The sequence below is a fragment of the Saccostrea echinata genome, unplaced genomic scaffold (assembly GCF_033153115.1).
Source record: "Saccostrea echinata isolate AGI-Se365-2 ecotype Australia unplaced genomic scaffold, CSIRO_AGI_Sech_v1 ptg000052l, whole genome shotgun sequence".
NCBI lineage: Eukaryota > Metazoa > Mollusca > Bivalvia > Ostreida > Ostreidae > Saccostrea > Saccostrea echinata.
The window spans coordinates 12,716,041-12,729,732 of NW_026889801.1; the positions used below are offsets into that span (position 1 = coordinate 12,716,041).

Sequence of the window (13,692 nt, forward strand, 5' to 3'; positions counted from 1 at the left end):
TATTTTCTTACTGGAACTATTGGCAATGTTCTTGTGCTGTATATTCACTTGTTTAAAATGCCAAAAAATGACAACCGATATTTTATCACATTTTTATCTGGAATTAACTTGGTTGCTTCATGCGGAACAACAGTTTTCTTTTTCACTCTCGTATTTTTTAACCTGAATTATCCTTCAGATATCATGTGCAAAACTTTCTTTTTTCTAACTATATTTTTTGTGTTAGAATCCGCCGGATTGATAGTAATTATAACGATTCAGCGTTACTTGAAACTTTGTAAGCCATACAGGCGACGTATGACGGATCAACACAAAAGAATAGCAATTTTTACATCTATTGTCGCATCGTTTTTAGTTGGAATTCCATGTTTCTTTTCCTCTGGAATTGGGCCACTCGGTAACCATATGAACGTTTCAGGAACACACTGTTGGATCAGAACAGAAAATTATCCAGAAATCGGAATCGTGCAGACGTCCTCAATGTCGGTTTTACTTGGGTCATTTTTCGTATGTAGTTGTCTTCTGTATAGAAAGATTGGTAAAGTTCTTACGGGATTATCTATTCGACGGCGAGAGAGACAAAGAAACGAAAATGACCAATCATTGGAAAGCTTTGGAAATGTTATGGAGGCTGAATCCTCTTTCATCCAATCGGAGCACACGACAGGCATTGCAAATTGGAAAACAAGAAAACCTATCCATGTACATTTCTACAGAATGTTTTTGACAATGTTTTGTTTATACGTTGTGGTTTCCATTCCAACAATCACCATATTGATAATCAGCCATTTTGACCACTCCCTATGGTTCGGCGTTGATGGGGGAATTGACATTAATGTCATTTACACATTTCAAGACATGTTCATATTGAAGTATAGTGCTGACCCTTTGATATATGGATACTTTGACATAGCGTTTAGACGAAAAGTTACCGAGATTTTCAAATGTAAAAGATGATGCGCGGATAACACCTTTAAAAATATAATAAATTTGTAATGAAAGATTTATTTAAGAAATAAAATATATCAGAAAGGACATTATGAAGTTTTTGTAGTAGTTGTGAAGATTATATACATGCAGATGTTGAAAAAAAATATATAACCATAACTGTCGATATTTATCAGATGCCGCAACCATTTTTCATAAAAAAAATTTCTAAAATGAGTTATTAATGCATTAAAAAATTGTTTGATCATGTTTTTGAAAAAAAAAATTATTTGAGAATAGATATGAAAACAAAACAAACCTTAATTCAGTAATTTTTATTGGGAGAGGGACAAACAAAGAAATTTTCCACAAATCCGGGACTGAACATGATTTCCGTTACACTTTTCACTATTATGCAGCATTCTCAAGAACCGGTTGTAAATTATGGCATCAGTTGCTAGATTGGACGGAAAAGTCGCGCTTATTACAGGTATGACAGCGCTATATTCAGTCATGACAATTCTTTACCAGATATTTAGAGAAAATGTTATTATATTCCTTTGACCTCTAGCAAACTTTGATGCAGATTGTTGATTTATTTTGAATGGGAATGACTGTCACATTGAATACATTGAACTGTTGAAAGGTCGTCCACAGAAGGCAATGAAATCAATAAGCGTGTAATAAACCCGTCTTGATCCTTGAAGAAAGTTTAAGGCTAGGGCTTTGTTCTTTGGGAAGTCTAAAAGTCAAGCTCACGCAATGTCTATTGCCTCAATGTCTGTGATACTGCTGAACTTTCCTTAGTCTTGATCAGTTGATAACAGTTGCAGTGATGCAGTCTGTAATAGTATCAACATTTAATTTTTTCCTGTCTAAATCTGTTTCAGGGTTGCAACTTAGAATTAAAGTTTTGTTACCATGGAGACCTATATTTACTGATATTCACTATACATCCTTGTTCACCACAAGCCAAATTTGATTTTTACATATTTTGTCCACAAGCTTAATTTAATTTCCACAAATTCAATCAAGGAATGAAAGCTTATAAAGCTGTTAAGGATTAAGAGCTACAGATCCAGGCATTGAAAGAAGGCTATAGTAATTGTGCACAAAATCTGTGCTCTGAGAGATGCAATAAGATCTCGGTTACACTGCCACATCAAAATGTTCTTATCCATGTGTTTCCCTGTTAACTACCGGTAGTATTCATATGACCGTGAATAAATACAGTTTACACAGTGTTTCAGAACATTACAAATTGATTTAAGTCAAAAAATGAGGTGACAAAATGATCCCTTCAATGATCTCCTCCCCTGATACACATTCTCCGGCAACAATTACTGTATGTACATGGACATTTTTGCCTCCATCTTATTTTTGCCCTTTTTGCCCTCGCTGCTAGTGGGCAAATTTAAAATGGGGCAAATCAAAGAAAGACAGCATAATCTCTTGAGCAAAACTTTGTCTTGGAGAATTTAAAGTGGGGTAAAATTGTTCAAGTGTTAAAGGGCAAAAATAAAATGGGGCAAAATAACCCTGTTTACAGTAATCTTTATGTCAACTGTGAGCTTCAAATGTTCCTCCCTTACAAATATATGGACAATCATTATACGTTTTACTGTCAAGTTATGGACAGGACACAAATTTTACATGTGACTTTTTTCTGCCAGTTACCTTGAACTTGCCATACTTAGCATTACTATGACAGTGATCATACTAAGTACATGAATGTGTATATGATTTCTAGGAGCCAGCTCTGGTATTGGTGCAGGGACAGCCATCTTGTTTTGTAAACTGGGAGCAGAGGTTGCCATTACTGGTAGAAATGTTGACAATTTGTCCAAAACAGCAGCTGAGTGTGAAAAAGAAAATGGAAAGAAGGTTTTTAAAAAGTTAATGTTAATAAAGAATGATTTTCTCAAGTCAAAAAAACTTACTACCAGGTAAGTATATTTCACTGTAATGGAAGGGGAAGACTGCATGGTTTACTACATGTATGTGTGATTGTTACCATCTTACACATATACTCTATGTAACAGACACATTTGAACTCATTATCTGTTTTTTAATAGCCCTTTACACTTGCTGGTGATTTGACCAATGAAGATTTTGTGAAACAGCTTGTAGAGGAAACAGTTAAGCATTATGGAAAATTAGACATTCTGGTAGGTGAATTAAATTCTATAATTATCAAAATTTCTTTAAACAAAAAAATACAAATACCATACACTACATACATGTATTCAATATATTTAAAGTGAGTTTGAATAAAACCTGAATATATTTAAGTAAATGCCATTTTATTTAATATTAACATAACATTGGTCTATATAGTACATCAAATATTTTTTGAATGAAGACATTGGAGGAAAAAGTCTTCTCATTTAACATATTTAATTGATTTATCCTACAAAGGTCAATGATGCAGGGATAGTAAAAAGTGGAACCATTGAAACAACATCACTAGAGCAGTATGATGAAGTCATGAATATCAATGTTAGGTTGTGTTTATATAATTTTCTCCAGTACTGTACTTTCCCATTTTAAACAATTTAGACACACTGTATTTATGAAAATATTGAAGAGAAGATTTGAACGGTAAACTTACAAGTTTAACAAGTTTAACAAGTTTAACAAGTTTAACTGTTTAACTGTAATTCACAGGCGCTTGACGTTTTTAACCTTTCTTTCCATAAATAAAAAATCCCCCATACTATAATAATAACAAGGTTCGTCACGGTCGCCATCTTGAATTTTTCAGTTCAGCTACTTCGCCTCGATTTTTAGTCTACAATGTGTTTAAAATTAACGGATACAACCGTTTCCCTCAAGTACTTACTTTAACTATGCCTCCACTTTCGGGCAATTCAACTCAAATCACATTAAATCCCCTCTAATTCTTAAAATGTCGCTTCAAACTCAGTCTACTGCTACCGATTCCGTAAAACTTAGAAAAGGGAGGCCGGAAGTTGATGTTGTTATGTAAATGGGAATTCCCTCTACTTAAATTTCATTGGTTAAAAGAAATATGACGTTTCGCGGGAAAAATCATGCGAAGACAGTAACAAACTTTTTCGACATGTTGAATGCTGAGCAGGCCGATGCTTTCCATAATCATCGAAAATAATATGTGAAATATTTTTTTTTCTTTTATTTTGTTGAAGAAAAAATCATGAGGAAATAAAAATTATGCTTGGTCCTGGAATTCTGGGTACTAATTTCTCGTGTAAACCAGACCCCTTACATTCTGGCATAAATATTTCTTCCCTACAATGGTACTATTTTCAGTGTTTGGAAGCGATGAAAATTATAAAATAGAAGGATAGATATGTGTATTTTTTATTTTTCATTACAGTAGTGAGCTGGCCCAGATCACTGAACCTCCATGTCCCCTCTTTCTACAGGCGCGAAGCTGTCTTTGCAAGTACGCAAGTGCGTTACTACACATCCTTTTTTTTCAAAAAAAATCTAGGTCTGAGAGAGAGAGAGAGAGAGAGATTGTTGAGAGAAAAAAAAATTAGCATCATCCGGCAAATTTTTTTTTCTTCAAATTATTAATTGTCATTATTTCGAATCAAATTTTATATTATATTTGAAATTTGAAATCTTTTATTGAATCATATTGCCAAATCCAAATAAATCATTAATCTATAGTAAGTGTTCTATAACACATTAATAATTCTATAAGACCTTTGAGAAATTAAGTTTAATTATCGTTAAATGGCTTGATCAAATAGTATACTGGCGGATTTAGAGGGGGGGGGGGACCAGCCCCCTCCCTTTGTGTCCAAAATATACATAAGATTTAATAAAGCAATTTTTCTGTGTGTGGCTGTGAGCCCCTACCCTGACCCCAAACTGGTCGCCCCCTTTTCAAGATTCCTGGATCCGCCACTGTAGTATATGATTTTGAAATTCTTTTTGCTACCAACATTTAAAATACTTGTTGCTGAACATTATTAAAACATATTATAACAGAGAGCAGACGATACAAATGTAGCGGTAAAAGATTCTGCATGCCTCAAGTACATTTACAATAAGTTTCCGAGAAAGTTAAACTTCGTGTTGAAAACAATATTACTGCCTTGTCTTTCATAAGAAAAGCCAAATACCATGCTATTCCCTGCAAGAATGTGATTGAAATATTTGTACAAGCCCCCGCCCCAGACAAGGCTTCGCCTAAGACCTACGGGTGGCCTCACAGATTATATTGCCATTCATTTGTTTTTAAGGGAGGACCAATTGATTCCGGAGGGGGGGGGGGGACTGGGCTGGCAATTTTTTTCCAGCTTTATTTCCATGTCAGTGAAGGACAATCAAATTTATTATCAAAATATGCCAGACCCCCCCCCCCCCTAAATTTCAGAATTAAATTGTAAACGCTTTTATGTTTTGACAATATAATTGTATTTTTATTTGGATTTAAGCCCCCCCCCCCCCTTTACTTTTAGGTGTGTAACTACGCCTCTGTATGTAAAATACAATGTATACTATTCAGCCTAAATATTTCAGTGTTTCTAATAGCAGTTGAAAAAGTACACAGTTTTAGGCTAAATATATATTTATTTATTTAGTTGGGGACTATAGATGTATCAATATATATTACTAAGTTATTTATGAAATACGTACCAGTAGTCTAGAACTGCTCAAGCTCCATTTTTAAACAGTTCTTAATACATGTATTAAGGGGAAGAAGGACCTTGAGCTGAAAAAATACCTGTCATTCAATTTTTTTCATATTTTGTATATTTCTTATTAAGTATGTCCCACATGTCTTAAAGCAGTTATATCATTAGGTTTCTTACCTTATTTTAGAGATATTGATTGACAAATACTATGCCCTACAGTATCTAAGTAGAGTTTTAGTTCTCCATGTTTCCGGGCCCATTACTCTGTCCATAATGGGATTTTTAAGCAAAGATAAAAAATATGTAAGTGGACATGTATCTTTTAAAATATTTCATAGTATGAATAGGGTTTAAAATTCGAAAAAGCAAGTTTCTTCTATCACACTGCATCTGGATAGCGAAAATTACGTACTTTTTAAGACAACTTTAACAACAAAAAACGTAATTTACCAAAAATTCTATCATTCAATATTTTTAAATTTACGTTGAAATGTAAGTCCTTCAAATCATTGATTAACTGTAAAAATTTCGAATGGTGAAGCTGACCTCAATATTGCACAGGACATCGTTAAAAAGGACATAAGCATGACAAAAACATGTCATGTTTACATTTCTCGAGTACGGGAAAAACCAACTATGACGTCACATGTAAGCTTAATAAGCGAAAGAAGATATACCTACATAAGATTTCCGTCATCAGCCATGCAAAAATAATTTTGTATTCCCCGTGTCTCAGAATATTTTATCATATACTGATTAAGACCTGTTTTCACAAAGTAACACCGCTCCTGTATTCACTGAGTATGATCTTGCTGTACTAAGAGATCGTGTATGACGTCACCGACTTGCTGGACGCGCAGTTTAGGGAAACAGAGGAGTGGATCAATCTTTTTCATAATTTGTTAATGTTTACAAGAATTTTAAAACTTCTATTTTTTTCATATAAGATGGTTATTAAAGTTAAAAAAATGCCAAAAAATTATACAAGAACTGATGCTTTACACGCTTTGCTCTTACATAAACGGAGACTATGACGTAGTTAAACAGAGTCATGTGACCATGTGTCCTTCTCCTCCTTAATATAACTCTCAAGATATCCACCAATCAGAAAAGGGCTTTCCCGGATTGTGACGTTCTAACATCAACTTCCGGCCTCCCTTTTCTAAGTTTTACGGAATCGGTAGCAGTAGACTGAGTTTGAAGCGACATTTTAAGAATTAGAGGGGATTTAATGTGATTTGAGTTGAATTGCCCGAAAGTGGAGGCATAGTTAAAGTAAGTACTTGAGGGAAACGGTTGTATCCGTTAATTTTAAACACATTGTAGACTAAAAATCGAGGCGAAGTAGCTGAACTGAAAAATTCAAGATGGCGACCGTGACGAACCTTGTTATTATTATAGTATGGGGGATTTTTTATTTATGGAAAGAAAGGTTAAAAACGTCAAGCGCCTGTGCTGTAATTGTATTAACTGTATAAAAGTATTTGTGTACTTGTATTTCAAATAAGAACATGTACATTTCATGATAAAAGTTAAAACTCACTTGCATAAAATATCTTCATGATTTTAGATAAACTGCTAAATAAATATATATTCCAGAAGCAATCAAGATATAGATGACTGTTTTATGATTGGTTACTTGTGCTTTCAGATCTATTTATCATTTGACTATGCTTGCAGTTCCTCATCTCATCAAAACAAAAGGAAGCATAGTGAATGTATCTAGTGTCAATGGAGTAAGATCTGTGAGTATTCTTAATTGATTTCCTTGTCAGTTACCAGATGTGTGCTGAAATGATGTTCACTTAGATCTGCATTGAAAGAATCTTAAGTAGATATATATGTAAAATATTTCCCTGAGATAATTTTTTTTCTGGTCAAAGTATTTTTGACACTTGTCTGTCTGCCTGTTGGTCTTTTATACATTTGCAAGCTCCCCCCCCCTCCCCCCATTTTTATCTCCTTTTCTAGATGTACTAGCCTGCTTTCAACAAAGTCAAAGAGATATTCTTTGATGAAGTGCTTTAAAATTTGTTGAAAGGAAGGGAATGTCCAATATTAATGGGAGATAATTAAACAATAATAAAATAAAATGGGCATGGTATAAGCCCCCCCCCCCCCCCCCCAAAAAAAAAATCTATAGTTTTTCAGGCACTGAGAATTGAATTATGCCCCTTTTCATATTTGTTTATAGAACAAAATTTTTATAAGATACACAATATATTTTCTTTTGAAAATGGTACAGGTACTTGATTTATTAACTTTTTATAAAAATGAGTTTATATTACATGTATAATTAATATGGTACAAAAAAATAAGAATCAGTTGATATTATCATTTTATTGACTGACAAGAAAAATGAAAAGAGATCATAACACCTCCTTCAAAAAAAAAAAAGCCTGCTGCATTGAATTTTGAAATTTATGGCCTGAGAAACCGAAGATTATTTTTTTGGCATTAATTGTTATTTATTTGTCAATGTACAATGTTTTGAATATAGGACATATTTTTTTTTATTGCATCGGTGATTTGTATTATTTTTTTTTTTCTTCAGTTTCCTGGAGTTCTTGCATACTGCATGTCAAAAAGTGCTGTAGACCAATTCACCAGATGCACAGCCATAGGTCAGTGTTACAATTAAAATATTCAGTTAAAGGAATGACTATTTATAGATGCAGTTGCTTTCAATTTGTAAAGAAGAATTAATTACTTATTTACACCAACAGACATTCTTTCTCCCCCCTTTTTTGTAAATTTACATCTAGAATTCTAAATGAAAGAGTTCATTCTGATTTTCTTTTACTTTCTGGCATCTTGATCAAACTGCTTTGAGAAAAAAATGATGACATTGAACATGAATTATGCAAGAAAAAAAATTATGCATGCAGAAAAAAATTAAGAGAATTCTTAATTGTAAATGCTACTCACAATTCTTTCCATTATTTCATGACTAACTTTTGTCAAAACAGTTCACAAAGTAGAGAAGTTGGAATTTCAAATAAAGTTGAATTGAATTTCAAATATAAATGCTCAAAAAAAAAAACAACCCCAAAACAGATTAATATTTTAAGTTGAGATCTATAAAACTTCGATAATTGAGTTTTACTCTATCATTTAAAACAAGCAACATCATGATGGTATTTGATGATATTTGATAATTTATAAAATTTCAGAGTTGGCTCCAAAACAGGTTAGAGTTAACAGTGTTAAGTAAGTATATTTACATATTATATATTCTTATCACACACAGATCTCTATATTTAATCTTATTACTCATGTATGAGCTGTGGACTCACTGACATTTATTTATGTTACAGAGATATTTTTATAGTAACACGTTTAAATACTTGTATAAAAATGCTCAATTGTTCTGCAATTTTACAATGGTTGCATGATTTTTTGAACTCAAAACTTTCTACTTGTAGCCCGGGAGTGATTTTAACAGAGATCCACAAAAGAGGGGGAATGGATGAGGAGGCTTACCAGAAGGTAAGATTATTTTATCTGGCTTTTCACTTTAAAATTGAAATTTATATGGTATAGACATAATGGAAAAATGACTGCAGTTTGGAAATTTTTTTAACTGGGCAATCAGTTTTTGTTTCAGCAGTACATTTACCTGTTCAGGAAACGGTTGTAAAAAAAGAGATCCTCACTCCCCCCCCCTCCCCCCCCCCCCAAAAAAAAAAGAAAAAAAAAGAAAAAAAAAGAAAGAAAACAAACAGTTTTCTCTTCACAGTGCAATTTGTATTTTAGATATACACATGTAGAATTTTATTGCATCTGTTTCTTTAGAGTGAAAATGACAATTGATGTAAAAAAAAACATTGATTTATCATTTATTGAACACACAATCTAATGAAAACTAGAGATCAAACTTTGAATTTAAATGATAATTTTATGTATACTCAAGTATATCAATATACACAGAAAAACAGTCTATTGCGTTATACATGTACCACACCGTGAATGAATTATGCCTACGTGACAAGTCTATAATTAACACACCAACTTCATTCACAAAACTACAAAAAAAAAATCGTAAGAAACACTTACTATGGGGCAGCAGTATGATCAGTGAGGGTAGGCATATACTGTTGCTGGTGATAATATGTACTATATGTATAACTTTTCAGTCGGTGATAATATGTGTCCATGGACGACAATATGTGCAGTGAGGTCAGGCCTCAAGACCATAAACTAAGAACAGACTTACATGTATGTCAAAATTTAAAATCGATATAACTTTGATATAATTTTGATAATGACACAGAATTTTCACGTCATGTGTCAATTTAAACTTTATACAAATATGCAAATCTTCATGCACATACGTTAAATAAAATTCAAGATATTCAAAATAAAAATTTTGAATTAAGTCTGTTCTTGAGGCCTGGTGCATATTACAGCCGACGACAATATGTACAGAATGACAATGTGTACCGTCACAACCCATTGGCATGCACAAAATAATCAGAATAATGAACACACGAGAGTCCATGTGGGAACATGTACATGGGGCACCCAAGTGTTCATTCGTCTGACTCCCCAGCACTTACAGTATGCATGTATATTTATGAATAAGACCCCAGTTATTAAATTATTTGGTATTTTAGATACCAGGTATTACAGTCATGTAAATCAGATATCAATTTTTTTTTTAAATTCAAAATTTTGTGTCATAGCTTACTCAGTTATAACATTTTAATTAATTAATGTAATTTTAATTACAGTTTCTAGAGCGCACTAAAACTACACATGCACTAGGGCGCCCTGGACAAGTAGAGGAGGTCGCTAACACAATAGCGTTTCTAGCGTCAGACAGCGCTTCCTTTATCACAGGGGTGCAGATTCCAATCGACGGAGGAAGGCATGCACTCTGTCCACGATAACTTCGAGAATCTTAGACCTTCTAAAAGAAAAATTAATATAAAACTGTGTTTGTATTCAGTGCAGAGAATTTTTTATTTATTCTGTTAAGATTTACATGTTTATTTGTGATAACAAAACTACTATCGTACTAGTAAATTCTATGACAGGAGTACATTTGTAAGCTGAATGGAGACACATTCCAAATACAGACTTTGTGATTTTAGTCGGAGGAAATAATTTTTTCTCCCTGTGTAGAATTTGTAATTTTATCAAGAAATTGCAAGATTAAAACATTTCAAAGAAAAATCACGTCATTTTTTTTTACAATGTACTTTTCAGGAGTTGTATATCTAATTTTATATCCTTTACCTTAAATAGTAATTGGAGTTCTTCAAAGCACTATACTTTAAAAGATGCATAGAATGCATATAACTTTACCTGCCGAAATATGTCCGAAAATCTGCCAACTTGGCGTTTAGCAGTAATCAATCAATCAATCAATCATGTAACTTATCTTTTTTTCTCCTGGGACCTTTAAATTTTATAGTATATTAAGTGTCAGTAATTAAATTTTGGCTTCTTAATTAAAATTTCCGGAACTTTTTTAAATATTTGTTTCAATAAATCGGAGCTTGTTACCAGCTAAATGTCATTTTCCCATCAATTTCTGCTTTGCTGTCACAAAAAATATTAAGTTTTTTTTTTTTTGCGTTTGATAATTCAAAATTATAATAGTTAAAGCCTTTATTTAAAAAAAGAAAAATTAGGAATTGGGTTTTGGTGGGGGTTGCTGATCGAATGCTGATTTGTCAGTCCTTGAAGAGAATCTTGGCTGCTTAACTCCTCACAAAATATATTGGTTTGAACATTTTTCTCAATGCAACTATGTCTCGGAAAAATTATATAAAAAACTCAGACAATCTTAAACCTGTCCCATGGTACCAACGATATCACTCTTTGCAGTATATCTCAAAATACATTATATACCTTGACTTTCAACTAGGTTGGATCAGTGAAATATTTATTCCCCGTAAGTGTCTGGTTTGAAAGGATCCATGATGTTCAAGTAGTGTATTGACATAGCGGCATTTTGAAACTCTGCAGAAAAATAAATGGTTTCGAAATGATAAAATATAAAACTAGTTTTAAGACAAGTCAAAATTCATTTGCAATAGTCAGGGACTGAGGTGAAGACACTCATGTAGAACAGACTATAAAAACCTTGTTGTATTGATAAAATGCTGAAATGTATATTTAGGCCATTCCAATTTTAAGGTTTTTTTTATGTTTAGCGTCCGCGGGCGGATTGGTTTCAAATGAGGTTATTCATTCATTCATTCAATCTTTATTTCCCCCTTTCGGAGATTTCATGATACATACAAATTAAATATTATAATGCAAAAAGAACATCATAGAAAAGGTGAAAATAACATATATACATGTCAAAGAGAAACGAAAAAAGAGAGAGAAAAAAGGAAAAATAATGCATACTTTTCGTGGACTTTTTCAACATTTTGAGTAGTCTTGCCATAATAGGCAGTGGCACCACAAACAAATTTTGAGCTTTTACAAATAAATTCTTTAATGTCATTTATATCTGTTAAAGACGTTGGGTCGAGCCCTCCTAGTAATGTTAAATACAATGCATCATTGCTTGACTGTGAAAGCTCTACGTACAAGTGTACGTCCAAGTTATCTACTATGTTGTCAAAGAAAGCATTTCTGATATGACTATAGTGAGTGGGCACACCAACACAGCATGCTGAAATAGATTATCATACACATTTTGACATAAACTACAGATTTGTACCGTAGACGAAGGTGGGGTAGTCCAGAGTTTAGCGAGAAATTTGATGTATGGAACATCATCGAATGAAAAGGTAAATTTCCAAATTTTGATAGGTTTAACGCTATTATGAAGGAAATTTTAAACATTCTGAAGTCGGAGTCTGCTTCTGTGCGGATCTTCCAAGCCTCAGTATGGAAGTGATGGATCGCCTTTTTTACAATAATTTAAATGCAGCTCTACTCGGCCTGAAATGAGGTGGGTTTTATTCTGTAAAATACTGAATATTTACTCTGTAAATTCTACTCTTGTTTTTTTCTTATCTAAAACGATTGGGATAACTAGGCGTACAGGCGTATGCCTATCTCCGACACTGAAGTGTGGCATATTCTGTGTCACGATAGATTGAAATATAGTCAATATTTCGAGAATAATAAGTTGCAATTTATAATAGAAATTTGATCGATGAAACAATTAAAAAAGAAATAAAGAACTTATTGAATTAATTCAACAATTAAAAAATTGTTAAGTAGAAGAAATTCCAATATAGTACAGGTAGCATGCATTTTTATGACCTCCAAACATTAAATATATTAAATAAAGATAAGCGAAGTGATCCTTTCATTTCAACGTTCATCCTTAAAAATAATCACCATTTCCATTTCCTATATAGAGAGCAAATTATTTCAGGATTTGTAAGGGGATTATATGGAAACATAACATATATTCCTTACTTTGTCATTGAAGAAGATTAAGCACTGCTATAACTTGACAAATTCCCATCTTAGACTACATCAAAGGACAGAAACCTATTTTACTCTTCGTCTACCCTATCAATTTCCCCAGTAAACTAGGTCTGAAAACGCGCTAAATGAAATGCAAGAATCAGGGCAGTTATTTTTCGATTAACTGAATTTCGAGGCATTAATTAATCTTGTTTGAACGTATATTGAGCCAAAATTCACGAGAACCAGATCGAATGCTCAATATCCCTATGGAATACTTGTTAGGATAATAATTTAAGTAAATGATAAATAGACTCAATTTAAACCCTGATCAATCCTTCCCGCTCTTCATAAAAAAATTGCACGAGATTTGATTCTCTTGAAAGTATTTTATGAAATCTTTAAGTTGTTCGTAATATTTTTGATGGCCGATCTGCAAAAAAGTCGCTGAATTTAAATAACGTGTAGAAATGAACACGGGAATAAAAAAATATTTTGTGGCATGCGCTTTCTTAACTGCTTCTCTTGGCGATACTCTAAACACTACTACGACTTGTTTAACATCCAAATCTGACTACGTAAGTGGAAAGAAACTGTCCGTCTACCCCATCAAAATTCTGAGTAGTTTAGGTCCGAATACGTGTTTCAAGGAATGCCAAGCTCATGGCGGCTGCCTTTCAGCAAACTTTGACCGAAAAAAATTCACCTGCCAACTGCTTAGTCAAAAGAAAAGTGGTACCAAACCTTTGAC

The 13,692-nt window shown here is 33.0% G+C and overlaps 1 protein-coding gene across 1 annotated transcript; it reads left to right on the forward strand.

The window, feature by feature from the left end:
* Window positions 1-1,344: 1,344 nt before the first annotated feature.
* Window positions 1,345-10,722, forward strand: LOC133203912 (3-oxoacyl-[acyl-carrier-protein] reductase FabG-like). Its single transcript, XM_061339708.1, has 9 exons — window positions 1,345-1,417; window positions 2,678-2,811; window positions 3,003-3,095; window positions 3,346-3,431; window positions 7,210-7,303; window positions 8,113-8,182; window positions 8,732-8,768; window positions 8,984-9,047; window positions 10,292-10,722. The coding sequence occupies exons 1-9, from the start codon at window positions 1,372-1,374 to the stop codon at window positions 10,448-10,450; spliced, it is 783 nt and encodes a 260-aa protein (XP_061195692.1). The 5' UTR covers window positions 1,345-1,371; the 3' UTR covers window positions 10,451-10,722.
* The last annotated feature ends 2,970 nt before the right edge of the window (window positions 10,723-13,692 follow it).

What these genes read in the sequence shown, in the direction of transcription:
- LOC133203912 (XM_061339708.1), top strand. Translation starts at nt 1,372, where the DNA reads ATGGCATCAGTTGCTAGATTGGACGGAAAAGTCGCGCTTATTACAG. An exon ending in AAAAGTCGCGCTTATTACAG is followed by an intron (nt 1,418 to 2,677) that starts GTATGACAGCGC and finishes TATGATTTCTAG; the next exon opens with GAGCCAGCTCTGGTATTGGT. An exon ending in AAAAAGAAAATGGAAAGAAG is followed by an intron (nt 2,812 to 3,002) that starts GTTTTTAAAAAG and finishes GTTTTTTAATAG; the next exon opens with CCCTTTACACTTGCTGGTGA.